The sequence below is a fragment of the Falco peregrinus genome, chromosome 5, assembly GCF_023634155.1.
Source record: "Falco peregrinus isolate bFalPer1 chromosome 5, bFalPer1.pri, whole genome shotgun sequence".
Lineage (NCBI taxonomy): Eukaryota > Metazoa > Chordata > Aves > Falconiformes > Falconidae > Falco > Falco peregrinus.
The window spans coordinates 77,664,925-77,692,331 of record NC_073725.1 but is presented as its reverse complement, the minus strand read 5'-3'; the positions used below and the strand labels follow the sequence as shown (position 1 = coordinate 77,692,331).

The 27,407-nt window shown below is 57.5% G+C and overlaps 1 protein-coding gene across 1 annotated transcript; it reads right to left on the bottom strand.

The window, feature by feature from the left end:
* Positions 1-1,064: 1,064 nt before the first annotated feature.
* On the bottom strand, positions 1,065-26,357 carry PRR35 (proline rich 35). Its single transcript, XM_005241042.3, has 3 exons — positions 26,286-26,357; positions 5,955-7,666; positions 1,065-4,914 (listed from the first exon to the last, which is right to left on the bottom strand). Exons 2-3 carry the CDS (start codon positions 7,574-7,576, stop codon positions 3,981-3,983), a joined length of 2,556 nt encoding a protein of 851 aa, XP_005241099.2. The 5' UTR covers positions 7,577-7,666; positions 26,286-26,357; the 3' UTR covers positions 1,065-3,980.
* Between the last annotated feature and the right edge of the window lie 1,050 nt (positions 26,358-27,407).

Genomic DNA, 27,407 nt, shown 5'->3' with positions numbered 1-27,407 from the left:
GCTGTTGGCCCTGGCAGTACATCAAGCCGGAGCTCACAGCCACACCAATGTGGCTGGAAAACTGGTTGGGGATGCAGCAAAACCACCTTCGGTGTCCTCCACTCTCAGCTTATCCGGGGCCACGTCCTTGTGCTGATGGGATGAGGAGAGCAACAACCTCCCCTGTTACAAGGAACCTTGAAATCTTGTTCCTTCCACTGCCTTCCCAAGATAAGCCTTCCCCGAGGGTTTGTTTATTAGGAAACTTCCCCCCCCCCCTCAATCCCAGAGCTCTCCTTTGCTCTTGAACCCGGAGGAGAAGGAATACTTGAGCAGGAGCAGCTGTACCCACCTGGGGTTAGAAACCCATAAAAGTTGTGCAGGTCCATTGACCAGGAGCTGCTGGGCTCCGAGCTGTGCTGGGGACCTGCTGTGACCCCATGTCCCCCCAGCCCTGGGAGCAGGGGGGCTTGCTGGCCTCGGCAGGCAGGGGAGGGATTTGGCTGGGTCCTCCAGCTGTCGATTGGGACTGGTCTTGGCTTGGCAGGAAAGTGGGGGGGACATGCAAGTAGGGGGACTTTGGTCAACCATGACCAAGGAAGATGGCTATCGGGTGGTTCTACCATAAAGGGCAGGTAATGGCTCGCCATCAGATGCCTTTAGGGTGACCAAATAGCCGTGTAATGGGCCCTGTGCTGGAGTGGGCTGAGGGCCCCCGAGGGTGCAGATTGCAGACTGGATAAGCCACCCAGGTAGTTCAACTCCCATCCATTATTTAAATGCAAAGGTAAATGCTTTCATCTTTTCAACTGGAATGGTGCCACCAGCTCAGCCACCTCCTGAAGGTCCCATCCTGCTGGCCTTCAGACAGGAGTCCCTGGGCAGGAGACTGCCCTGGACAGCCATGGCAGGGCAGAGAGGGGAGCCGTGCCCTCTGTGGGGTGCCACCAGCACACCTGGGGACAGGGTGCAAAGGCTGAGGAGTGGCAGGGTGGCCCTGGTGATGATGGATTTGGCCAGAGCAGGCAGGGCTTCCCGGAGAGGACAATAAAGCAGAGAGCAGCACCTCCCGCTTGGAGGTTTTTCCTTTAATGGTTTGGTTTTGTTTTGTACATTCGTAAAACTGTGAACAATAAATACTGTGTGGTCAGCCTCCACCTTCCACTTGCCCCCTGGCTTTCTACGGAGGTGAGGGAGACCATGAGCAATGTGGCGAGGGCTGCTGGCGCTGGCTCGGCTCGTGGGAGAGGTGCCTGGCTCACAGCGTGGGCACCATGGAGCAGGGCAGCATCCCGGCTTGGGGTGGCAGGAGGGAGTCAGCGGCTGGGGAGGGAAAGGTGGCTGGTGTGCAGGCAATATATCAGCTAAAAGGGGGTGAAAGGCAGCACTGCCTGGTGGTCTGGGCACAGCTCTCCTACTGAAGCCCAGGGCTGCTGGTCACAGAGCTCAGCTGCCCCTCTGGTGTCTTGGGCCTCCAAGGTGCCCGGGTTCAGATGGGGATCACCTAAGAAAAGCAGTGCGATGCTCGGGGCTGGGAGGAGGTAGGGCTCCCTGGTGAGTGGTGGGACCTACATGCCTTTTTGTTCCTCAGAGGAGGTAACAGCCAGGTGGGCAGGGAAGGATGTCATGGGAAAACAGGGCTCCAGCTTCTTGGCTGTGCCTGTGGGTGCCCTGCTGTGCGCTGGGTGAGGGTCCCAGCATGGAAAATGCACAGAGAAGCTGGTGTGGGGGAGAGTGGGGAGCCCTGAGGTACAGGGATGGGGAGGTGCTGGCAGGGGGGGGGTGGCGGCTGCCAGGGCTGTGTGAGCTGGGGAGGGTAGGGTGGCAGAGGGGCATGGGGTGGCAGAGCAGAAAAGGTTGGCAGAGCGGTATGGGATGGCAGAGAGGAAAAGGGTAGCAGAGAGGCACAGGGTGGCAGAAGAGGCTGGAGAGAGACTGGCAGGCTGTTGGGGGTGGGTAGAGCAAGCAAGGTGCTTGGTCTGGAGGGGGCTGCTGTGCTGATGGTGTTATGGCATCCCAAGGCCACAGCATTTATTCAAACCCAGGAAGAAGGGCCCAGTGCCACCTCCCCTGGGCTCTGGGATCGAGGGTTCTGCACCCAGACTCTGGGGTCTGTTCTGGCTGCGTCTCATGAACTTCACTTGGGTCTTGTGGGGCCAGGGCTGTGCTGGGAAGCAGCAGGACATGGCCCATCAGGAAGACTGGGAGCTGGCTCAGGAGGGTTATGGTGCTGAGCTGAGCATCTCTCTGTCCCTCCCCACACTTTTCTCTAAAAAGACCAATAACTGTGCATGCCTGTGTACCCTAAGCAAAGTCCTTGAGTGAGAAATAAACCCCTTTGATGATGTGGAAGCTTTGTCCAGCAAGCAATCATGTGGGAAGAGCCAACTCTTCCTGTTGTCTGGGCCCATCGAAGTACTTGGGAGTGCCGGGTCCCACGTGCTGGCTTGTCACTCGCCATAGGATTGTCCGCTTTGTGCCCAGTGAAGAGCCAGCATCTAAAGCTCCCTGGCTGTGCTGTGTAGGTCCCTGATTTGTGGCTTTTCTTGATGTTGTCTTTGTCCTGCCCTCCTGCCCCCATGACCCCCATCTCAGCTCTTCTCATTGTGAAGAACAAGCCACCAGCAAGTTGGTGAAGGCCCTGGGTGCTAACAGGAGAGCCCACCATGTCCCAGGCAGGGAGTGTGGCTGGGAGAGGAAAAGCTGCCTGGCTTTTCCAGGCTGAGGAGAGCACATTATACCCGCACAGTGGGAGGGAGTCCAAGAAATCCTGGCCCAGCCATGGGGAGATCCTGAGCCAGAGCAAATGCTGCTCAGCAGGGCGGTGGGGGACAGGGAGGTGTGACTGCCCTGCGGTGGGTACCAGCCTGCCCGGCAGAGGCCAGAGCCCCCACCGAGCATGGGGACAAGGTGACATTTTGGGAAGGCCAGCGCTCATCCTGCAAGCAGCAGGCTTGCCTGGGTGGTTGGCTTTCTGATGCTCTGGCTGAGGGGGGACCACTCAGCATCGTTCCAGCTTGGGACAGGCCAAGTTTGTCCCTTCACAGTTGTTTTTAGGGTCTTTGCCCCTTCAGCAGTGGGGCTTGTGGCAGCATCGTCTCACCCATTTTGTTGTCTCATGTGTCATAATTTGGGGGATTAGGACCAGTGGGCAGGAGCTCATGGGAGCTGTACTCTGCAGGATCGGGACCTTTGTGAAGAATGTGCATCATGTCTGCATGGGGAGAGGCCATCGGGGCAGCGGGAGGGAAGGTCCTTTCTGTATAAAGGCAAAAGGAGGAGCCGGACGCTGGGGGACCTATGGGCAGGAACAAGTCCCCACACGTGGCAAATGCCCTTGGTGGGAGAGCTCAGGACCCAGATGTGTCACTGTGGCAAGGTGGCTCCTGTGTCATCTTGTCATTGTGGCTGGGGGGATGTCTCCACAGTGCGGAAAGTGCTCGGCCTCCGGGTCAGTCCAGCTGAGCATCCGCTTCTCTTCTGTGACCCTCAAGCCACCACGTCTTTGCTTTGTACAAGGTGACAGCCACAGCCTGTTTGAGCACAGCCGAGACTGGACTGAGGCTTGGCCCTGCAGATACCCTCTCTGTGGTCCCCCCACAGCCCACAGACTGTGGGAGCTGGGCTGCTGAAGTCCCTGAGTGTCTCTGGTTAGAGGGCTGGCTGAGCCTCCTGTGGAAAGCTTGGAGGTTTTTGCAGTTTCTTTTTTTGCCTCCTAGTGACTTCCCTTTCAAAGGGAGTTCCAGGACTAGGGAGCTGAGGCTGTGGAGCATGCAGAGCCCAGGAGCACTGTCCTTGGCGCTGGGGTGGGACAGGGACCGTTTTTTTACACCTTGTGGAGTCAGCTGGGGGAGCTAGCTGGGACCCCACGCAACATGGCCCGAGCCAGGCAGTGGTTAGGCTTTCATCCATGGGGAAGAGGGGGAGCGGAGAGGTGGAACACAAGGAAGGTGAAGAATGAGGTGGTCAGTGAGATCCAGGAGCTTTTGAGCAAGGTGGACTTAGGGGTCGGCATGCAGAGGGCTGTGGACACACACAGTGTCTGTCTCGCTGGGAAGGCTGCAGGACAGGGAGCGCTGCATGGCTCGGCAGCCCAGAGGTCCATCCTCGGTGGTGACTGGGAGCTGAGGGCCCTGGGTGGTGCTGGATCTGCCATCGGAGCAGAGCAGGACACTGGAGTCTGCCTCGCACTTGGTGGTGCGGCTGTAGTAGGGCTCCATCACGTGCCGCATCTCCAGGGGCATGGTGAGCGGCAGGACCTCAGCCTTGATTACAGCACCCAGGTGAGCTTCGGAGGAGGACGCCCGGAGGCTCTCAGAACGGCTCATCTTGATCAGCAGGTCGATGGTTTTGTTCTCGGCCTCAAGGAGGCAGTTTGGCAGTCCCTCCCCATCTCCAGCCTCCCCGGTGGCCGCACATTTGTTGAGGGCCCCTTGGTCTTTGCCATGGAGCTTCTCACTGCCCAGGCTCATGTTGCAGGCCTCCTTCTTGGCCAGCTGGACCTTCTCCAGACCTTCAGAGGATCTCTTCACTGAGAGGTCCAGAGGCCCTTCGTGGGGTTTGTTGGCTTTCTCCAGTGCCTGGTGGATGTGGTAGAGCTCCTTTCGGATTTTGACCAGCTGGTCCCTCAGCTCTTTTTGCCCGGGGGTATCCTCCTTTGCCAGATCAGACAGTTTCTTCTCCACCTCTTGGTACTCCTCTAAGGTTTTGGACAGGTCCCCAATAAGCATGGTTGTGGCCTCAGAGTCTGTCATGGTGGCAGAAGTCTCCTGGGGTCTGCTCTGCTTGCAGAGGCCATGGTCCAGGCCAGAACCCACAGAGTGAAGAGCTTCAGTGTCATTGCCCCTCTCCGGTTCCTCAGGCTGGCCAGTGAGAACTTCCATGTGCCAGTGGTCCAGGGCCTTGGGGATGTGGCCAGGGTTGGCCCTTGAACCACTGCAGAGAAGTGGATACAATCAGTAGGGAAAGAGATAGGAAAATCCTTGGGCATATGTCCAGGGACAGCACTGCCAGACTCAGCCAGGGCTCCTGCCAGCGGGAGGTCCTTCCAGGAAGGGCTTTGGTCTGAGCGTGCAGAGCCCTGCTGGACCTGCCCTGGCATTGCTCTCCCAGGAGGGGGATGGACCCTGACACGGGCTATTTCATGACACCCACTAACACAGGGAGAGACCAGTCTGGGGAGGTGGTCTTGATAAGTGATCCCACCTCAGCTAGCCAAACATGGGTTCTCTTTCCTCTTGGAGCACTGGAGAATGTTGATGGAAATGACCATCCCACACTCCTGAAAGCTCGGTTGCAGGGGATCTCTGCAGCCAGCCTGAGAGCAGGGAAGAGGCAGGTGGAGATGGAAAACCATGGAGAGCTTCCCCAGAGAAAGCTCCTTTGGGTGCCAAAAGTGATGGATTTCACGGTGACATTTTCTTGGAGCTACAGCTGGACTTGTACAACCAGGAGAGGGACTGAAATGTTGTTGAAAGGAGCTGTGCACATTTCTAGCCCCAGGTAAAAGGAAATGTTTGGAAATGGGGGCCTCCCTCTGGGCTTTGAAACCAGAAGGCAAATCAGAGGAATGCAAATGTGTGTTTAAAAATAGGCAATGATTGTTCCAACAACCCTGGGATGTGGGAGGTTTCCTGGTGCCTGGGGAGCACAGGTCCACACCGCACAGACACCACACTGCTTCTCGCTCTGTATAAAACAGGGGAAAACGAGGGACGGCAAGTGGTCCCACCATAGTCCGTGGGCTTGGACACACCTGAAGGCTATGTAGGTAGGTCCTTTGTTCCTGGAGGGCAGAAAGCCCTGCCCTGTGCGGGTGTTGGTATGAACCACCAGCCCCGAGTGTGCCCAGCCCCTGGAGACTCATCTCATGGTTTAGGGGCAAGTGGGGGGATCAGTAATACGAGGGGGTGTGAAGGTGATGGTTGGGGCCAACCAGATGTGAGGAAGAGGCAGAGAGACCACCGGCACCTTACCTGCTCTGGTAGCTGAGTTTTCCAGGCATCAGCCTTTCGGGTCCTATCAAATCCAGCCCATTGGCAGTGAACTTCCTCTTCAGGGAGCTGCCTGGAGGACTGCTGGTCTCCAGACAGGTCACCACCGGTAGCTCTGTCTTCCGGACACCACTGGGGGCAAAAGCGCCATCCTTCACCCCCACTATGTTTTGGTAGATGTCGGTGGCTGTTTTTTTGCGTAGGTTGTTGAGGCCCAAAGCTGGGTTGCTCTCCTTCTCTTGGGACAGCCATTTCTCCTCTTCCTCCTGCCCCAGCATGGCAGGGTGGTTGAGCTCGGCAGCGGGCTCCTCTCTGACACCTTTGGACCAAGGAAAACCTGTCTTCAGAACGGGCACCTTCAGCAGCCCTGGTTTGGTTGGCTCACTGGGAGGTTTGGCTTGGGGTGGCGTGGGCATGACAGAGCCCACCAGCTGCTGGGCTTCTGGCTTGCTGGAGGACATCTTACCTTCAGTGGAGCCGAAGGTGTGCTCAAAGAGCAAGGGGTAGTAGAAGCGGGGAAGGAAGGCTGAGCGGTCGGGGCTCTGCAGAGGCTGGAAGTGGGAGGTATGTGGGTGCATCAGCTGGGCTGTGGAGGCCAGGAAGGGCAGCTGAGCCAAGTGCGTGTGTGTCGTAGCACTGTTGGTCATGGTGGGGCTCAGGTAGGAGAAGAGACCGGGGTTTAACGGGTAGTTAATACCCAGCAGTGAGAGATTGAGGCCCTGAGGTTCGTGGTAGTCACTGTAGGCAGGAGGGGGGTAGCATGGGATGATGTTGCTGTCGGTACAAGGTGGGGAGACCTCAGGTGTGTTCCTCCTTTGCCCATTTGCCACCAGCTTCCACTGCTCCATGAGGATCCCGCTGCTGGCCAGGCATTTCTTTGGCACTTTGCAATGCTTTGGCTTAGCATCTAGGTCTGGGGAGGCCATTTCCCTGCTTTTCATGACGTGGTTCTTGAGGGAGAAGACATCCGTGATGATGAAGTCAGGCTCCACCTCCTTGCAAGGCTTGTCCCTCTTGTTCTTGAAACCGAAGACCAAAGCGTTCACTTCTGGTTCAGCTGGGTCACCTTGGCAACCTGCCTCTTCGTTTTTCTCTTTCTTCTCCCCCGCATCCATCTCCCTCAACAGGCCAGAGACATCATCCTCCTCCTCTTGGAACTGGCTACCTTCTTCACCAGCCCCTTCACCAGGCAGGATCTCCACCCCTGCCATCGGCTTGTCCTCGTGGCTGTCCCTGTTGGAGGCCTGCCTGGTCCTAACCGACCCTCCCAACGTGGCCGAGGAGTCACAAGTCTCCTGCTCGTCCCGCCGCCCACGCAGGCGGGGGGTCTCCGTTGCGTGCAGGAGCCGCAGCTCCGGGTGGAGCAGGTTGCCCTTCTTGTAGGGCCAGTCAGACTCGATGAGGAGGGAGAGGGAGTTCTTGCACAGGCTGTACTTCATGTGGTTGTAGAGGTGGGACTTCTCCATGCAGGTGAAGGGGCACTGGAAACATTTGTAGTTGTATGGCTTGCCCCATGGCCTTGGGATGTAGTGAGGCTTTTTTGGCTTCCTCTCCTTGTGCTTGTAGACCGAGGTTAGCTTGCAGCTGACATCGTCCTTGGACATGGTGGCAGGTGCCTGGAGGTGACTCCTTGTGGGAATGGAAGGGCACGGCACGTGAATCTTCCCACAGCTCTCCAGGAACCAGTGTGTGCCCTGAAAGAAGGACATCATGGAGCTGGTGAGCTGTGCCTGCAGCTGCCTGGGATGGCTCTGCTCCACGGGCACCTCCTGGTCCCAGGGAGCAGAGCTGCTGGGACCTCCATCTGAGCTCCAGTGTTTGGGATTTAAACCGATCCCAGTGATGGAATTTTTACCCGAACGCTATTGGTGTGCCCATATGTGCTGTCCCTGTTATTAACCCTCTTCTCTCAAACCACCCCAGAGCAAGAGGAAAACAAACATGGTAAAGGCGTTGAAGCTAAACCACCTCGAGCTGACATTGAAGCACCCTGGTGATCTCCCTGCCCAGCTGGAGACTCCCTCGGGGTAGTCCCAGCCCATCCAGCACCACTTTCCCTCTGAGGGCAGGGAACAAAAGGGAAACCCACCAGCAGCCCCAGACGCTGCGCTGGGCACTGACCTGTGCAGCTTTGCCAGCTCCTGGGCTGCCACAGTGCCAGAGCCGACTGAGATGCTCCAAAGCTCAAGCACCAAAGCTGGTGCCAGATGTAGATGCCTGAACCCCGCATGTGAATGTGCAGTCATGGTGCACAGAGGACCATCGGGTGGACAGACTGGATGGGGAGAGGTTGTGGACCAACTGCCCTGAACTTGACGTTCCTGCTGGAAAGGCAGTCCTGCCTCCCAAGCTGCGTGGGGCTGACCCTGTCCCATGTCAGGACACAGGTAATCCAACTTGGAAAACCATTCTCGGCTAAAACACACCTCCCCACTTCCAGGTGTCTGCCCCAAGATTGAAACGTCTGGGAAATGTCCCCCACAGTCCCCCGACGCAGGGCTGGCCTTGGATGCTTCCTACTGCAGCCTCCCTGAGGATGGCGGCAAGGTCGTGCCCGTCCCCCCACCTGCTGTGGGAGCAGGTAGGGGAGCCCAGCACCCCAACTCCTCGCCTCCCAGAGGAGCCAGTTCTGCACAGGATCCACACTTACGAAACTGGACTCCTCCACAGATGGCCAAGCAGCAATCTCCTGCAGTCGCAGGGCAACCAACACTGATGCACGCGCCTGCGCCAGCCCTCCAGACTCTGCTTTGCCCTGGAGGACTTGCTGGCTTCTTCCCCATTAGAAAACACCCTGCATTTCTCCTGGGAAGGGCAGCAGATTTGAGGGCTTGTTCTGCATGGGTCAGGTTCATTTCTCAAGGGCTAAATCCTTCCCCCATGCAGCAGGTCCCAAGGCAGAGCTCCACCCCAGGAGAGCCTGCAGCCAGGCTGCTGTGGGGATACACAGCCTGGGAAGGAGAAGTGGGCAGAAGCATCTCCAGATTGCCACCAATGTGGCAGCTGAAGCCATTCAGGGAAACAATCTGCTCCCCATCTTTTGGGGAGGAGATGAGTTTTGCAGGATGGGAAGGGAGAGTCCGTCTCTGTGCTCTGGGGTATGCTGCGGCTTTGGGCAGCCAGGAGCTGACAGCCTGCAATGGGCATTGCTCCCCACCTGCCTGGGGTGTGCCCAGCCCAGAAGTAGCCCGCATCCTTCTGCACATGGCCTGGAGGGCTTCCCCAGGGGGCTGGGTGGGGGCATTGCAGCTCCCGGGGGTGTCTGGCATAGCAGGGATGAAAAGCTGGGATGAGAGTGGGATGGGCAGGGAAGGGGCTCGTGTGGCAGCAGCACTGCACTGGGAGGAGGTTGCCGTGTGGCCCCATGATGCTCCCCACCTGCTGGGGCTGGGCTGCATGCTCGCTGCAGGCAGCTCCCCTCGGTCAGCCCAGGCCCTTGGGGCTGGCTGCTCACCCCACAGGTCCACGGCCCTGTGCCTCCTCCCCTGAGCATCCCCCTCTGGGTACACGTCCCTGCTCTGGCTGCAGCCTGGAATTCTGTGTGCCCTGCAGGGACGGTGGCCCCGGGGACAGTCCCACCAGCGCTATGCCAGGTGGTGGCTGTGCTGGGCTGAAGGATGCTCTGTGCTGTGCTACCCGCCCTCCTCACCGCTGGCACCAAGGGGCATCACCTTCCCCTGGGAGCATGGTGAGAGCATTTGCATGACAGGAGAGGGAATTGCCTGTGTAGGACCCTTCCCACTTTCCTCCTGAGGTTTGTCTTCAAACAGCAGAGTGTCTCCTGCCTGCGGTGGGGACAGGGAACAAGCCATGCTGTGGCTTCCCCAGTGCAGCACAGGAGCCTGCAGGGCAGGCTGAGCTGCAGGAAGGGTTTGGGGACAGGTGTCTGCTTGCCCACACGTCGACTGAGCTGGAAGCTGACCCTGCCACTAAGATCCGGTCTTGCAGAAAATAGGCAAAAACGTCCCCTTGTAATGTGCCCCTGTCCGCTGGGATTCTGAGGGAGCTCCAGGGGTGCAGACCCGACCTGCAGCAGCCAAGGCTGATTTGCCCCATTGCAGTGGGATGCGCAGGCAGTGCTCGGGGCCTCCTGCCTGCAGGTTCACCGCGGTGAGTGACAGCCTGACCAGCTGCCCGGAGGGACATGCTTGTCCTTGAGCCCTCAGACACTTTCTGCATGCGTCACGCCTGTGAGCCATGAGAGCTCTGCACACACGCTGCGATGCTCAGGGGAGCAGAAGGGATGCAGCAGCAGCTGTGCAGGATGGTGTCCCTCTGAGCATCGCTCTCTGGCTCCAGCCACTGAGTCTGGGGTGCCCCGAGCATCCTGGATGTGGCTGTGCCCTGGTCCCCTGCCCCATCTCCCCGCAAGCCCACCCTGCTAGAGGGGAAAAAACAAAGAGCGGCTGAGTGGGGAGCCGGGTGCCTTGGCCCCACTGCGATGCACACCGCCTGTTTGCAGGTCAGTTGAACAAACATTTGCTGTTTATATGCCAGAGGCAGATTAAATCTTTGCTGGGAGACTGGAACTGGTTGTTCCATTCCTGCACACCTGATCCTCCTCCAACACTGCTGCAAATGCCGTTTGTTCCCCTCCTGTGCCCGGTGGTGCGGGCAACGGCAGGACGTGGGGACAGGCAGCTTGGCTGCTTCCACCTCCCTATTGATGCAGAGAGGAACAGCAAGGGAGAAGAGGAAAGAGCAAAGAAAAAGAAGGGTAGAGGGTGGGAAAGTGCCCAGCGTGTGAGCCAGGCAGGCTCCGGCAGAGGGGAGGCATCCCCAGAGCCGGATCAGGCCCTGCGGAGCCGGGAGACAGGCGTTGCAGCTCCTGGTTGCTGAGCAGTTCCCGCACCAGCAGATCTTCGTGGTCTGCTGAGTCTCTCTCTGCCACAACACATTATTTCCAGTGGGCTGTCAGCTGCGGCGGTGGGGGCCGTGCCTGGGGGCAGCGCGCGGCGGGGACCGCGCACCTGTGCTTGGGAATTGCAGCATCCCTGCTCTCCTCCCCGGGACTGCCAAGGGGAGGGGGGCATTGTCAGATGGAGGGAGCGGAGTGGCAAGGGGAGAAGAAAGGGCGAGACAAAGGGAAGGAAGAAGGGAGAGATACCCAGGAGAAAGATCTGCAGTCCCCAGTGCTCCAGTACTTAAAAAATCCCAGTCCCAGCCTGCGCTCTGGACACAGGGATGCAGGGAAGCACATACAACCATTGGGGCAGCTGAACTGCATCGTCTTAAATGTCCATCTAGCTCATGTCTCTAATAGTCAAAAGTAGGACATAGGGCAAGCATCTATATTACTGCTCCAGTTTTCCTAACCCCTCAGCCATTGCAGTGCATCCCTACAACGGACCAGGTGCCGCTGCATGCAGCACCCAGCAGTGGCCCTCCCCACTGCGAATCCGCACGGGCTGCTCCTGAAGCTGTGGAAATGTTCAGCCCCCAAAGCATCCTGCAGCAGAGCATTCCCAGTACACCACACAGCTTCATCCTTCAGCTTCCCAGGCTTGTTGGTACCCACATGTTTTGTTTGATGCCCCCCCAACTCTTGGGCTGAAGGAAGCAGCAACCACGGTCCCTGTCCACCCTCCAGCCACATGGTTCACCATCACACCCCTGCTTCACTGTCTACTTTCCAGGCTGAAGCTGAAACCCTCCCAGACCTCTTCCCCTTCCCTGAGCCTCCTCCTGGTCCATGGCAGCCGCTTGGAGGAAGGGGCTGGGTCCGGTGGGTTTCCCATATGGACACAAGCCAGTGCCATAGCCTCCCCCCTGCAGGGAGGCATACCCATGCCCACTGCCCCAGGGAAGGAGAGACAAAAAAGCTCTGCTGAAGTACAGCAGTCTGGTTCAAAGATGTGTCTTCTGCACCGTGTGTGTCCATCGGAGAAGCTCTGCCACTGTGAGCTTGTTCTGATCTGCTTTTGCAGACCCCCAAGAGTTTTTCTGGCTGGAACAAAGACCCTGTCTCTCAAACTGATGTCCTCTCTTCTTTGCTGCTGTCCTCCGAGTCCTCCAACGCTGCTTGTAGGCTGCCAGGGAGCTGCAACGCTCCCATGGAAATTGGCTGCCCTCAACCTTTCCCAGATGGCTGTAGGACATGGCATGGAGGAAGGGGCTCAAGAAAGGCACTGCAGTTTTTCTCCACTCAGGAGGGATGAACCTCCTGCCTTGCACCTTGTCCTGCAGCTGAGGGCTCCAGTGGTCTCTCATGAGCTCGTCCTACCCTGCACAGGTGGGAATTCATTTTTGGTCCCCTGCATGTCCAGCACCAACTGCAGGGACAATTCTTCCCTGCACCTACATCCACCCAGCTGCTTCCTTCTGGGCTGTCCAGGTTGCTCATGCTCCCAGTACCCAGCATCATGCCAGTCTCTGTGATGCCGCTGTTGGTATTCATTGGCAGCAATTGCCACCCCAGGGAGCACGGTGCCCTGATGGCCATGCTGGCCATGACAGTACAATGGGGAGCAGGGGGAGGGCAGCTTTTCTATGGGCTTTCACACTAACCCCACAGACCGTCCCTTTCCTCCCATTACCCGGACTCTCCCATTCTTTCTGGTGCTTCCCCATTGGGGTTTTGTCCCTTTTTCACCAGCACCGAGGCTGGAGCAGCCAGCCAGGCATGGCAGGGAGGGGAGCGGGTGGCAGCGGGGAGCTGCTGATCAATTCAAACCACTTTCCCTACGCTACATGCTTTTGCCGCAGGGGCTGCTTGGCTATTAGCGGGTATCGGGTCCCTTTTTGTTTTCATAGCCTGGGGTTGTGTGATTTGAGCTTTTAAGCGCTTATTGGAGGCTGGGATGAGAGCAATTGGCCATGGCAAAGCAGCAGGCACTCGGCAAGAGGAGGGGAGCCCGGCTGGTGGGGCCTGGGAGCTCTGCACCCCCCAAACCTCACCCCATGTAGCAGCTGTGTGCTGAACTGCTCCTGTAAGTGACTGTGGGGGGCCACCCTGCCACCTCTGCCTTTGGGGGTCCGCACATCAGCAGCTTTGAAATTATTCCCACCTCAAGGTGTGCCTTCCTCTGGCTTGGTCTCAATTGTTGCACCAAGTTCTCTTTTCCCAGAGCCACATAATATCTTCAGAAAAGTGGGGGGTTCCCACCCACCCCAAACTGCCAGTCCTTCCACCTCTGCCCACCCGCCACTTCTTTGCGTGTGAGGCCCAGAGGCTGCAACCCACATCCCATAGCTCAGCACAGCTCTGCTGCTCAGAGGGTTCTTCATCACTGGTTGCACGTCTCCATGTGCTTCACATCCCGGGGGCAAGCCGAAGTCAGGGTCATGGTCTAAAAATTTGGTAGCATTTGGATTCCCAGCCTTTAGTTTTCCAGTGTTTGGAGGGATCTGGGTTTTCTGGTTGGGAAAGCTTACGTTCCCTTCACAGGCAGCTTTTGGTGAGGGCTCCTGTGGTCTGCAGACTCAAAGCCAGGCTGTAGCCCATCCCAAACCAGCCCAGACATAAGGTGGCTCCATCTCCAGGAGCACTGCTGCCTTTCAAAGCGCAGGCTGCCCGGGGTCACCTGCCCAGCCTTGGAATGTCCTTCAGGCCAGGTGATGGACTTAGTCCCTGCTGCGTGTTGGAGCCACAGCACCTTCACGCATACAAGTCTTCCTTCATTTGGGGTCAAAATCTTCTCCCTTTTGTGCACATGTTCAAGAGCTGTTTCTACGTCTCTCGCCTCTGCTGAGCTCCTCTGCCTCTCGCCTCCATCCCCAGAAAGCAGCTGTCTGTCCCTGGATCTCAGTTAGCCTGAAGACTCCCCGGGGCAAGCCCAGCATCCTATGAAAAGCACACGTGGCGGCAAGCGTTCAACCAAGTGACTGGATTGGAGTCATTGTCTTCTGCCTGTGACACACACAACACCACTCACAGGCTCCTTGAGAGATGAGATCAGGCCGCCACAGCCTCCAGGCTACTCTCCAGAGGTGTGAGGGTCCTCCACCGCAAAAGCTTTTCCTCCCACAGCCTTTCCTGCCACAAGCCCTTCAGGGCAAGAGACAGGTCCTGGTGAGGAGATGTAAGATTGTCTCTCCACATTATATCAACCACCCACACAAGCTTGTGCCTAGGTCCCACTACAGGAGCTTCCTATGTCTTCCTCCACCTCCACTTCTACCTGCTAATGGAGCCCCAGGAGACCACAGGCTCCCAGGCGTGGAGTCAGTGGCTCCACGGCAAACAGACCTCCAAACCTGTGGAGACAACATCAGTCTCCATGTGAAAATGCGCAGCTGGATAGAGGGGAAAGTGGCTGTGTGCAAGCCAGGAGGGTCAGCAGCATGGCTGGACCCAAAGGTACACAGGGGAGATGATGTCCAAGGCTGGCATAGTGAGCAGGGGAAGAGGATGAACATCTGAAGAGAATTGGAGGGGCTTAAGAAGTGCAGGCAGCTGGAATAGGTAGGTATGGTCCAGCCCTCCTATGCAGTAAAGTCTGTGTCACACCAGTGATGTGCAGGGCTCCTGGAGGTCCAAAGAGTTATTTCTCTTGTTCCCAGGAGCTGGAAGGGTGTTTGGTGTAGTCACCTTTGTGCTGGACATGATATGCTGCACACAAAAAATTTCCCTAACTTCTTCCCGTTTCTATGACCTCCAAAGTTTCTTTCCTCACTTACAGGTTTCTCCTTCTCTTGCTGGTCTGACAGCCCAGGATGGCATCCCACTGCCTCTGACCGCCTGCCCTGGGAGATGCCCTCTCAGCCTTCCACCTGTGGCAGACCTTTGGGGATGGTGGCACATCTCCAGAAGCTCCTTCCTTCCTTGTCATCCGGGCCCGTCCCCTTCCCATGTGCTGTGGCACACAGACAGCACTCTGAGCAAGGCAGTGTGGGGCTCAGCTCTCTGCTGATTCCCCAAATCCACCTTTTCCTCCCATCACCAAACAAGCCGTGTGAGCAAGGGTCCTCAGCGTGGACTCAGATGACACAGATCACCTCTTCTGCCCCATCACCACCACAGGTCCCCAGGCTGGTATGGACACAATGCACCCTGCCAGTTCCCCTGCAAAGCTATAAGCTCTGTCGCACAATGAGGTGCTTTTTGTCACCCCTTGTCCCATCAGAAGGCTCCACAACCTTCTGAATCCACTGCAGTCAAGTTCCTCCATGTCACTACTTAAATGTTCTCCTCCTTTTCGCTTTCCATTTATCCTTGTACAGTTCACACTCCATAAATGCACTGGGGATGGGAATGATAAGAAAGGAAGGAGATCTCCTCTGCTTTGCTTTTGCTGGTCTAACAGACCCCAGCTCTTACTGTGTCTCCTAAGACACACCAAAGGTTGCCAAAGGTTCCCATCTTGATATAACCTTTCTCACATCCTGAGTTCTCTCCCATGATGTATGTGCTGTGCCTTTACTGGCTGCTCAGGTGTTCTGCCCCACCAAATCAGTCTCCATCTTGCAACTAGAAAATTCACCTTATTCCAGTTCAAATCCACCCAAATTCCTTTGAGGACAAGGGCAGAGAGTCTTCACTCCTGCTCTGCCTGCCCACCTCCTCCCTTGCAGTCCAACCCTCTTCTGCTCCTGTATGTGTCTATTGCTGCATCCTCACTTACCTTGTTGCCTTTGCTGCAGGAGAGCAGCTGTGCATATGGCCATCACAGGCACTTCCCTCAGCCTTCCCCATCTGTGTCTTCACATCCCCATTTGAAGTTTTCTGCTTTCTTCAGGGTCTTTCCAATCCTCTCCTCTCTTGGGTCAGCCCCTAGCAGACAACATTCTGGCTCTGCTCACATGATGGATGCGGCTCCTTTCCTGCAAAGCTGCTTTTTAGCCAGTTGGCCCCAGACATGCCCTGCTGCACGGGGTTGCTCCATCCCAGATGCAGAACTTTGTGCTCCGCTGAGCTCTGGCAGGTGACTACCAGCCCATTTCTCCAGCCAGGAGCTGCACCTTGCATTGCTCAGCACGACCCACTGAGCCTGGCAGTCCAGCCAGTTTTTGACCCATCTTGTCCTTATGTTTCCAATTTGACCATGAGGATACTGCAGGAGACCATGTCACGGGCTCTGCTAAGGTCATAAAAGCAACATCCCTTCCTCTCCACTTGTCCAGGCAGCCAGTTGTCTCCTGTCAGGAGGCAGTCATGTTGCTCCGGCATGATTTGCCCCTGGTAAATTCACCCTGGCTCCTTCTTGCCATTCATGAGGCTGGAAAGGTCTTTAAGGAGGACTTGGTTCACAGCCTCCCCAGCGACTGAGATGAGGCTGGCCCACCCTGGGTGCTCCCTGATGCATCTGAGCTGTTTCTGCCACAAGGCATCTTGAGCCAGGGACCATTGTGTCCCTGCAGGAACCTCTGCACATCTCAGCAGAGCATGGGATGGAGTGAGCAATGCCCGGGGGATTGCTTGGCTGTCCCACAACCAAGTCCCACTCTTGGGATATTCTGAGATGGGTCAGCGTCCCTGGGGACTTCCTAAGCAGAGCCCTGCCGGTGGCAGCCACCCAGCCCTCATCTGGGATTGCCCCATGCAGCCAAAGAACCTTCCTCAGCCCACCCTGGGGACACAGACCCGCTCGCAGACTCACTCATTCACTCCCTCCCCTCTGCTGGTCCCTCCTGCCAGCCCAGGGGGAGCAGGGGTGGGCAGGGGTGGGGACCGCAGGTCGAAGGGGACAGACATTGGCACAAGCACTGTACACCTCTCCTTCTTGGCTGGGATCCTGGCTCTCCCAGGGCAACCTCCAAAAGATGCCCCCTCCCCTAGGTTAGAGGACAGGTCTCCTTTTAGCCACAACACAGCCAAGACGGGGCAGTGATTTCAACCACCCCTAGAAAAGGGGGGCTGTTGCAACGCTGTGCCCACACCTGGGGTGACTGGGATCATCCCCGCTCCCACCTGCCAGCTCCTGGCACTGACTCCAACCAGCGATTTTAGGATGCAGCTACATGGGAGAATTTTTAATCAGGCAAGGTCTAACCAGCCACCAAGAAACTGCCAGCTGCGAAGGACTGGGTGTATTTAAGGTAAAATTAAATAAATTAAACTGGAGGGTGTTGATGTGTCAATTCGGCAGTGGTGCATGCAGAACTGCAGCACCACAGTTTGGCAGCTGCATCCATGAAATCCATCCCATTTCGAAACCCGTTGCAAAACGGCCCCGATTAGGAACGGCCCCAATTAGGAACAACCCCTGCTTCTCCCTCCCCATCCTTAGGCAGGCACAAGCAACTCCACCTGCTAAATAAAAAAACTAAAGGGGAAATGGTTTGCTGCTGGTTGGGAGAGCCTGGGAACAGTGGGGAAACTGCGGAGTGGGAGAGACGGCTGGGATCGACTCCAGTGAAGGTGCAGGAGCTGAACCAGCCAGAAGGCCCTGCCAGGGATGGGGCTGCCCTAGCCCCGGGCCGGCAGGCAGGGACACCCACAGGAGAGAAACTGATATTTTCTGGGGAAGAAACCGATCTTTTCTGGGGGAGAACCAGCTCCCTGCAGAGAGGAGGGAAGCAGGAGGGACATGGCCCTGGGAGGAGGCTGGCCAGCGGAACCCTGAGCCAGGCAGCACTCCTCTTTGCAGCTGCTTTGCAGGCAGGTTTCCCTCCCAAACACGTTTTTAGTCTCGGGCAGGAACATTTGCGATGCTGCGGGCTCACCTGCAGGCAGCAGATGCGCTTCTGCCTTCTGCCTGTTTCTTGATAAGGGTGTTTGGTTGGTGGGTTGTTTTTTTTAAAAATGCAGTTCAAGGTGGCTCTCAGGGTGATGCTGCCTGGTGGTCTTGCTCCCTGTCTTTCCAGCTCCTTTGCTCCCCCAAAAAAGGCAGAGTGGCTCAGCCCCCGGCCCCGCTCCGTGGGCACTGTTGGGGCTGCAGGGAGCCCAGGGGTGTTGCCGAAGGTGGGGGCTGAGATGCCGAGTGGGCAGGTAGCGCTCGGCCGCGAAATCACCCGGCAAGGTCTGTAGTGGCCAAGGAATGACCAGGAGGAGTAATGACGGCCGGAGGCAAAGCCACCGGGACTTTGCGCAGGGATGTTATTAGCTGATGCATAAAGCGGGGAAGGCAGCTTGTTAACCTGTGCCGTGCCGCGGGACCACACGAAATGGCTGGGCAGCCACGCTTGTGCGTGACCCTGCAGCGGAGCGTGCCAGGCAGCAGTGCCGGAGCAGCCGCTGTGGTGGTCCCGGGGCTGCCTGCGCTCGCTGCCTCCCCCGCCTCAAACCCAGAGCCCCCCAACCACCCCTGGGTCAAGAAGGGCTCTGACGTGCCTGGGGGGCTCCAGGAAAGGGTGAAAAGACCCAAGGGGATGAGGAGGTGACACATCCACAACCTCCTGTCCGGGATTGTCACAGAGGGGAGCCCAAACCGTCCCTGTGGGGGTGGGCGAGCAGGACCCGTGCAGGCAGCACCCGAGAGATGCCCAAAACCTCTCCCCATCCGTGTCCCAGGATTTGCCACCACCATGATCCACATCTGGGACTTACTGACATGATTTCCTTGCCTTTTTTTTTTCATAAGACAGCTCTGACTGCTGTGAACTACTCCTCATTACATGGCCTCTTGAGTTAATTCCTGAAATTACTGTAAACATGCATTCTCTGGTGTGAGGATGTGTGAGTTGACACCATTACACATTTTAGTAACTAATCTCCTCCAACAATTCATCAGCTCAGTTTAATTTTCATTTCCATTAAGAAGGATTTAGAGGGAAAAAAATTACTGGTAATATGGATAATATTGTCTTACTGCTAAATTTCACCCTTCCCCTCCTTTTGTATTTCTTTTTCACAATTGTAAATACTTATCACATCTCCAAGCCTGCAGAAAACCATTGCTCTTCTTGATTATTATACAAACAGGGAGAGGTAAATACGATAAAATTAATCTGCGCTCTGTGCCTGCCCAGGCTGCTTCCTAACACATTGCTTCATTTTTAGTGGGAAGAAAAGTCAGACCTCTGCAACCCACCACACGGTCACGGGGAAACCATCCAAAATCCACCACAAACTTTCTATTGTCAGAGACTCGCGTGAGCAAATTCCCAGCGAAGGCAATCGGACATGTCATTAGGAGAGCAACCCAAGCAGAAAGGCCCCATATGACCTCCCTGGTGCCGAGCGCCTTTAATAAGAAGGAGTTACAAGGCTTGCAAAGAGACTGGCGAGTTGGACCAAAGAGCATCACTTGGAAACGATCGCGTCCCTGCACCCAGTGGTTCCTCTGCCCCTTCCCGCAGTTTGCACATCCCCTGCCCGGGTACCGGCTCCTGCCCCTGGTTGAGCTCCTGGCTGCAGCATGGCACCGGGCTTCCCCGGGCATTGCGGGACGGCTGGGCTTTTATTTGGGGGGAGTGCAAGACTGACAGGAGAAGGTAGCTTTTAACCAGGGGAATGTTTTCCCCTCCAGCTCCTTGGTGGGATTTTGCTCCCCCGCCCAGACATGCAGTGAGACCCTCAGCCTCCCCCAGCGCCTTCCACCCCCTGCCCACCCCATCCAGCCCCAAAACAGATTGAAATGTCAGGACTTACAGCTCGGCCCCCTTTCCTGTCCCAGCTCGGTCCCTGCTCGGGGATGGCAGGCTGCGGGGAGGCTGGGGGAGCAGGGTGAGGGCTGTCCCCCCAGCCGAGACCCAGTGTTCCCAAACCCCACTGAGGTGGGGGGCAGGTGACATCCAAAGCTGCTCCCGAGCATTTACAGGGTTGTTTGCAGGAAACATCAAACTCAGGAACAGAAGCGCCAACCCAGGAGTCATTCCCCCCCCCTCGCCGTCCCTCCCCACCCTCTTGCTTGGTCTCATTTGTACCGATTTGCCCCGCAGGCTTCTCGCTGATTTGCCATGTCCCTGGCAGGGCTTCGACCGGGGAGGGGGAGCGGGAGCCAGACGGGAGCGGGTGGGGGGGAGCCAGCCATGGGGAGGGTGGTGGGGAGAAGGATAGGCCAACAGGAGGAGCCTGGCTTGCCAAAAGCAGTTCAGACCTAGAAAAAGCTTTAATGTGCACAGACGGAGCAGGCTGGGAGCAAAACCAGCTGGGCTGGAGGAGAACATGCTCGGCAAGAGGCTGGTTTGGGGCTGGGTGCGTGCGTGGCTCGGGGCTGGCTCCTTGCTCCAGCCCTCTGAAAATTCCCCTCCCAACATCAACTTTCCCTATCGAGGAGTGATGGGCAGGATGCCAGCCTGGTTTTTCTCCGGCATTAATCATTTACCTGCTCCAGCCACCACCCTTGCCCTGACAGCTCCCGAACCACATCTCCAGTGCAAGAAGGGTCACCTCAAGCTGGGACAGCCCCACCATCATCCCCACCCCATGCCCTGGAGCTCGTACCATCATCCCCACCCTGTGCTTGTGCTATGGAATCTCTCACTCGTGGAGAGAGACAGAAGCCCCTGTGGGGGTGACTCAGACCCCGGGTGCCCCCTTCTCCCCTTGCAGGTCCCTTTCTCCTACAACAGCGAGCCCCAGGGCACCTAGTTTTGGTGTCTGGCACCACCTGAGCACTGGCCCAGGCTGGAAGGACCAGGGGCAGCTGCAGCCTGAGAACCCCCTTGTGAGATGCTGGATTCGGCCCAGACAGCCACGTCGGGATGACCCTGCATGGCATTGTTTAATGCAATTCCTTAAAATTGGACCCTCCCCAAACTGCCTGATGCTCTGGCCCGGCTCACCTCTTTGGAGCCAAATGCGGGGACCCTGTGTCCCCTCTCGCTGTTGACCCACCAGCTCGCTGTTACCTGGCAGCATCCTCTGTTTAGTATTTTACAGGGCGCTGGTGCCAGCGCCAAAGAGCCAGATCTGGCACTGGGCACAGCAGCAGAGCAACCTGAAGACCTGTCTTCGGTGTCCCCCTTGGCTCTGCACCCCCTGCGCCATGGCGGGGGGGCCTGGCTTTGCTCCTGTCCTCGAGCCGTAGCAGGGACACAGCCCTTCCTGGGCGCTTTGCAGGCAGCCGTCTCCAATCTGCCAAGGCGCAGGGCCACCTGTGCTGGCTGCCCATGCCATCTGCGAGGGGGGGGCTGAGGGGAGCTGGCTGCTGTCCCCCCACCCGGGTCAGCGAGCAGGGAGACAACTTGGGGAGGGGGGACCATGGCTGACCCGCTCCATCCGAGGGTGCTGGCACTGCCACCTGCACCCAGCGGGAGGAAGAGGAGGGAATGGGGGCAGCCCTCCTGTAGGTGTCTCCTGCTGTGGGGCTGGGGGAGACATTTCTGAGCCCTTTGGTGGAGTGCCCAGGTGGGGACAGGCTGCACCCTGTACCCTGGATGGCTGCAGTGCCACACTCCCTGCTGCCTCTGGATGTCCCCCTGTGCACAGGGGCGGAAGCAGGCCCTGGCTGATATGTCTTTGGGGGTCTCTCAGATCCAGACCCCCCAGTGCTGTGCACACAGCTGAGCATGAGGGGTCCCATCCCCTCCTGCCCAGGACCGCCCCGGCACTGGCACAGGAATGTCCCAAGAGGAGCAGCCCCTGGAGCCTGTTAGCAGGCGGGGAACCTGGAGGTGGCTTTGATCTGCCCTCCTGCTCATGCTGGTGGCAGCCACCATCCCCTCCTCCCTCCCTGCTCAGCTCCACAGGCATCCTGAGAGCTCCTGGCCGTGGCTGGAGCCCACCGTGTGTCCGGAGCTGCACAACCGCCAGAGCCAGGCACTGGCAGGTTCATTCCAGGAATCCCCACAGCAGTCACCATCCTGCTGGTCCTTTGATGAGTTGATAATGAAGCTCCCCTTGCCTTCCTACAGGTAGCCAGAAAGTTTTATTCATCATCGGCTGCTGGAAAGGTCACAGCATCCTCCTCCCCCTTCTATTTCTGGCCTGTGCCCTTTCGCCATCAGAGCGGGGAGCGCTGCCGTCGCTGGACCCTGGACACAGCGTCTCGGTGTGACCACATCCCCGATGCCTCGGCCGCGGAGGTGCGTGGGAGGGCTGCAGGGAGGATGCTTTCCAGCTGCCCGCACACTGCCCACGCCAGCTGGGCTCTTTACGGACCAGAAAAACTGCTGCAGGGCGATGAGAGCTGTGTGCGGGCTAAGTGCCCTCAGCTTCAGCCCTGGCACAACAAAATAATGGGAATTTTGGGATGCAGACAGCACGTGTGATGCTGCTGGAGTCTCCTTGCTGCAAAACCCCTGGAGAGGGGCCTGGCTCCGGGTGTCACAGGCACAGACATGCTCCCAAGGTAATGGGGCTGAAGCAGCTCATGCTGCGTCTGGTGTGGGGTGATCAGGGTGCAGTGGTGAGTGTGGGTCTGGAGGGACCCCAAGAAACACCGAGCCCTCACCCAGGGGAGGCTGGCAGGCAGGCAGCGGCCATGGGGCTCTCAGCATCCCTGTATGGGCTGGGCTGGCACCAGTGGTGGCAGTCATGGGAGCGCTGGTGGAGCATGGGCTGCGGGATGCTCCAGGTGCCACTCAAAAATGGGCAGCAACATGGAATATCCTTCACAGACAACAGGAGACAGAAAAAGAGGTTTGCTCTGAAAATTGACCTTTGCCCAGACCCTGCAGGTTTTTTCCTAATTCTGGGAAATACCCAAACCTTCACCTGAGCTCTGCTCTCCTGGGGGGCCAGGCAGGACCAGCCCAGGGGTCCTCTGGGCTTCCCAGCAGCAAGGGCCTGGGATCACAGACTCAGCTCTGCACATGTAGGTCGACTTGCAGCCATACGAGGAGCCCCAGAGACCCTTTGCACACCGGGGAGGGTAGCTGTGGGCCCCCATTGCTATCCACTTCATGGCAGCATGTCTTGGGAGGGTTGTGAACCCAAGAAGAGCTGCAGGGGAGCCTAGCTCCCTTTCCCAGCCTCTCCAGCTTGCCCAGACGGTGTTGTACCATTAGACCCAGCTTCGTTGTACAGAGCCCAGCCTTTTCCAGCTCTGGGCCAACCTGAAGAGGCTTAAGAAAAGCCCCGGTGAGCTTTTTCATGCTTCTTTGTTAGTGGAGCAAAGATATTCCCAGCCCTGAATCTATAGATTGGCCCTTAAACTAAAACAAGCTCTGGGGACCAGAGAAACAACAGTAGATTTTGGTTGTAGTTTGTTGTGTTTTGTATTTTTTTCTTTCTTTTTCCTGCGTAGACAGCCTTTGCCCAGGAGGGGTTAGCATGAAAAATGCATGTGGGGATTGGGGGAATGGGGGAGTGTTAGGAAGAAGCTATCGATCAAGTATCTCTGAAAGCCACACAGCTGTGCCAGCCCGCTGCCTCTGCCAGCCCTTCCCGGCGCTCCCAGGGCTCGGTGCCTGCCCCGGGTTCGGGATGGGGTGGCTGATGCAGCCAGGAAGCTGCCTGCATCCCGGAGAGGAGCCCACGCTGGACAGCGAGAGGATGCCTCTGCAGTCCCTGCCCTGTCTGTGGCTCCCTCCAGCCAGGCTCGCAGCGTGCTCCTTGCGACATGGCATGTCAGAAATGGGGTCAGGCCTTTTTCTCCCCACATCCGAAGGATGCTTCTCCCAAGCTTTGTAGGGCCATGATAAGGATCTGTAGAACAGCAACGGCTCTGCTCTCTGTGCCCATCAAACCACCCACCCGCCCCATAGCTCTGTACCGCTCTGCTCTGGCAGATCAGAAATAATAATAATTGCAAGTAATAACAAGCCAAACGCAGATGACAGCCCAAGCACCAAGGTGGGTGACCAAGCATACCTCTGGCACAAGAAGAGCAAGCTGAGGGCACCTCTGCGTCCAACAGGCACTGATGCTGGCAGGAGACGGGGGACACGGGTCCTGCTCTCAGCTCTGATCCCTGCAGGGCTGGTGCCCCTGTACTGGCAGTGCCCTCGCAGCTGTGTGGGGCTGTAGGTGCCACCGAGAAACACAGGATACGATGCCTGAAGTATGGCAAGGCACTGCAGAGATAAAAGCTTCTCCAGATGGTGCTTATCATGAGCGGGAACATGACGGGATGGCGCTGGAGTGGATGCTTTATGCTATTGATGTCCCTGCCACCAAAGGCAGCTCTGCTAGCTGTAACCAGTCTGGGTCTGGGACAAGGGGCAGACCTGACTTTAGGCTTCAGCTTGGCCAAAAGTGCCTTGAAATTTGTCCCAAATTTGACATTTTGGAAGTGTGGGAGAGGAGAAAAGTGGTGAGGAGAAAAGCAGTGGGAGATGGGAATGATCTGATCTCACAAGGGGGAAAAAATCCCTGACATCTTTGCTTCTCCCTCTTGCTGGGCACCAGCTTATGGTGCTGAGCACCTCGGGCTTCGCCAGTGGGCACCGGGATGGGGGCACCCGGCAGTACCTGCTTTGCCACCCTTCTGCCTGATTTTGCTCCACTGCTGTGGTGTGTGCACCTCCTGGCACAGCCCGCGCTCTGCTTGCGGCTGGGATGTTGCAGAGGGGGAGCTGAGCACAGCTGTCTCAGCAGGAGAGAAGAGGAGGCTTAGAAAAGCTGGGGGGATATGGGGGGCGGGGGGCTCACACTGCCCTCATTTCAGTGGGGCAAATCTGAGAGTGTTTGCCACAAGGAAAGGTGTTCAAAGGTCCATCAGCCTTCCCTGAGCCGGGGGGGAGGCAACTGCCAGCAGCCACTGGCTGGTGTCCTCTCCTCTCCCAGTGACATGGTCCAAGCCGTGAGCAGGGGACTCCCCGAGCCCCTGCCAGCTCTTCCTCACTGCCTGATCCTGGCAACGCTGAGCTGCTGACAGCAATCAGATTCCCCCCCCCCTTGCCCAGGAAAAGCTCGTGGCAGCAGAGAGAGTTTGGCCTAAATCACCGACTGCATGGCAGGACACCTGGACAGACCCCCAGCTCCCTGCCCATCACTGCCAGCCCCCCGGGCACTTCTCTGGCTCCGTGTGTCATGGGGGCATTGGACCCTGGGTCTGTAATCCGATGTGGTCACACACAATTGCCCTCCGGATCGGCCGCTCCAGCCGTGCCCGGAGCCCTGGCACCCATGGGCAAGGTGCAGGGTGCTGCCTGGGTGTCCCCCCATCCAGGTCCCGTGTGGTGGGGACACAGCCCTGCCTCTCCCACCCGCACCTTGCCGCAGAGCTGGCACTGCTCACAGAGGTCCCTCTGACTTAACATTGCAGGTTCTTTGAGTCCCCTCATCTAATTATAATCTTGATTACAATCTGTGGCTGGATTCTGATGCCCTGATGAAAAGCTGCTCCCCTGGGCTGACCCCTCCGTACATGCCCAGGGGGACCGCAGGGAACGCTGCCACTGCATGGGGCTGACAGGCAGGACTGGGGGAGAGTGAAATGCACAGACGGGGAAACTGAGGCACGGAACAAGGGTGCATCCTCAGCCTGGCCTCCCCCTTGCACGCATGGAGAAATTTTATCATCTCTGCACTCACCGGGGGTTTATAAGCAGGAATACCCCAAACCATTCATTTTAATGATTTTATCCCTTTTTGATCCATTTACAATTACAGATGCCTGATTTGCCTGGGACCACGGGGGGCTCGCCCAAGTGTCTGGGAGTTCACAGAGGTTCCCAGCCCCACATACAGCTGGGGCTCTTCAGTCTCCACATCACCACCAGACACAATTGATACCCCAAAGAAAACCAGAAAAAACGCCAACTCTTGTAAACTCTGCGTGGCCACGGGGAGCACAGGGCTGTTGCTAGGATTATTTCCCATTCAGCAGGACACAAACTATCTCAGGCACGAAGTCTGTTCCCCACCATGAGGACGAGTATGTGGCACAGGCAAAGCCGCAGCAGGTGGACTGTAGAGACCCCCCCCTACATACACACAAGCGCACACACAGGCACACGTACAGCCAGGCACTCGCCCAGCACGCTTTGTTTTGCATTTTGCTACCGCGTTGCCTCCAGCCCACGTCCCCCCTTCAGCCCTGGCTGGGAACAGTTTCCTTTGCAAAGGAAATTCCAACACAGGAGGGTGAAGGCAGGCAAGCACTGATGGCAGCAGGCTGAGAAAAGTGTTTTTTAAAGTTGGTTGATAATTCTTTTTGCTCCTCTGTAAAAGGCAAGGGGAGCCCCACCGCTTGGGGCCAGCTGGGACGGGATGGTGCCTGGCTGGGAGATGCCTCAGAGCAGGCAGGCAGGAGCCGTGCACTGCCCGCAGCCCAGGCAGACATCGACAGCAAGAAATAGGAGTGAGGGAACCCGCGGCTGGCTCGGGATGCTCTTCAGCTCGTAGCATCGATGTCTGCAGGGAGGCTGAGGCTGGGCTTTGCTAGACCCAATCTCCCAAGCACCCGGCCGCTGTCCTGAACTCCGACTTGCACAGGTACCACTGGCACCAAAAAGGGTTAAAAAATCCCCAGGAATAACACTAATAACTGCCCCATCCCACCTGCCTGCACAACTGCTGCTGGCTGGTGGGAGCGGAGCGGGTCCCTCACACCTTCCCCCTCCCCGGGACAGCCTCCTGGGAAGGAGGTGGCCAGGACTTACCTGCACGCAGGACTCCTCTTCCCTCGCCGCCGCTCTGCTCTGCCTGATGTTCACTCTGTGAAAGTGGGAAGCGTTTTAGATCATGCAGTAGGTTATATATTGTCTGCAAGTCTGGCCCTAGGGCGTCCATCAGTTGGTCTTGCTTTGCTCCTGCCCCTATATGGAAGATGCATCACATGCTCCGCGGCTCCCAGCTATCAGCCTGGCGAAAGGGGAAAAGAAGAAGGAGAGGAGAAAGGGGGAAGAAAAAAATTAAAAAGATCTTCATCATCATGAAAGAGGCAGAGAGAATTTCTCGGTGGAAAACACACCAGCCAGAAATCCCTGCCTGACCCGAACTTTCCCCGCTCTCTGTTTTTGTTCTCCCCGGCTCCCAGTGGCCCCTTTCATCTGCTGTTCAAGGCCAGCGAGATGTGAAGGCGACTTCGCCTTGATCCCGTGCCTGCCTCACCACCCAGCAGGTGAGGGGCTACGGCTTCGCTTCCAAACGCCGCTGTTCATCCGCAGCGCTCTCAGTGCAAAATATTTCTCCCTCCCCAGTAATGCCCCTGGTGCTGCCAGGCTGGGCAGGCACGGGGTGCTTCCAGGGCTTCCCAGTCAACCCTCTGGATCCATGCCCAGAGACTGGGTCCTGGGGCCTCAGGGCCACCACACTGGTGCAAAGCTGCTGAGATGGCATCTCCTGGAGCGGGGTGCTGGCCAGGAGCTGCTCTGCACGGTGCTCGGGATGTGGGCAGCCCCTTTCACCCGTCCAAGGGAACGGGGATGGCACAGTCAGGCATGCGCGGGTGTCCCAGCCACTGCCGTGGTGGAGACAGTAAGGACAGGCAGGAGGCTGCTGCAACTATGGTCCTTGCCAGATGTGCCTGATGGTTTGAGGACATTTTTCCAGTGGGAACAGAGAAGTTTCCTCCCTTTTCTCCATCTCCATCCTCCCCAGCAGCCGGGCGTACACCCGGGTGTGTGGAGCAGGGGCTGCAGATTGCGGGCAGAAATCTCCGTTTCACCACCTTTTCTACCAAATTTTACTCGGTGGTTTCTCAGCCCCTGGTACCGCTGCCACCATCCCATGGCAAAGCGCCAAGTCCTGCTTCTCTGCTCACCTTCCGTGCCTCTCAGCTG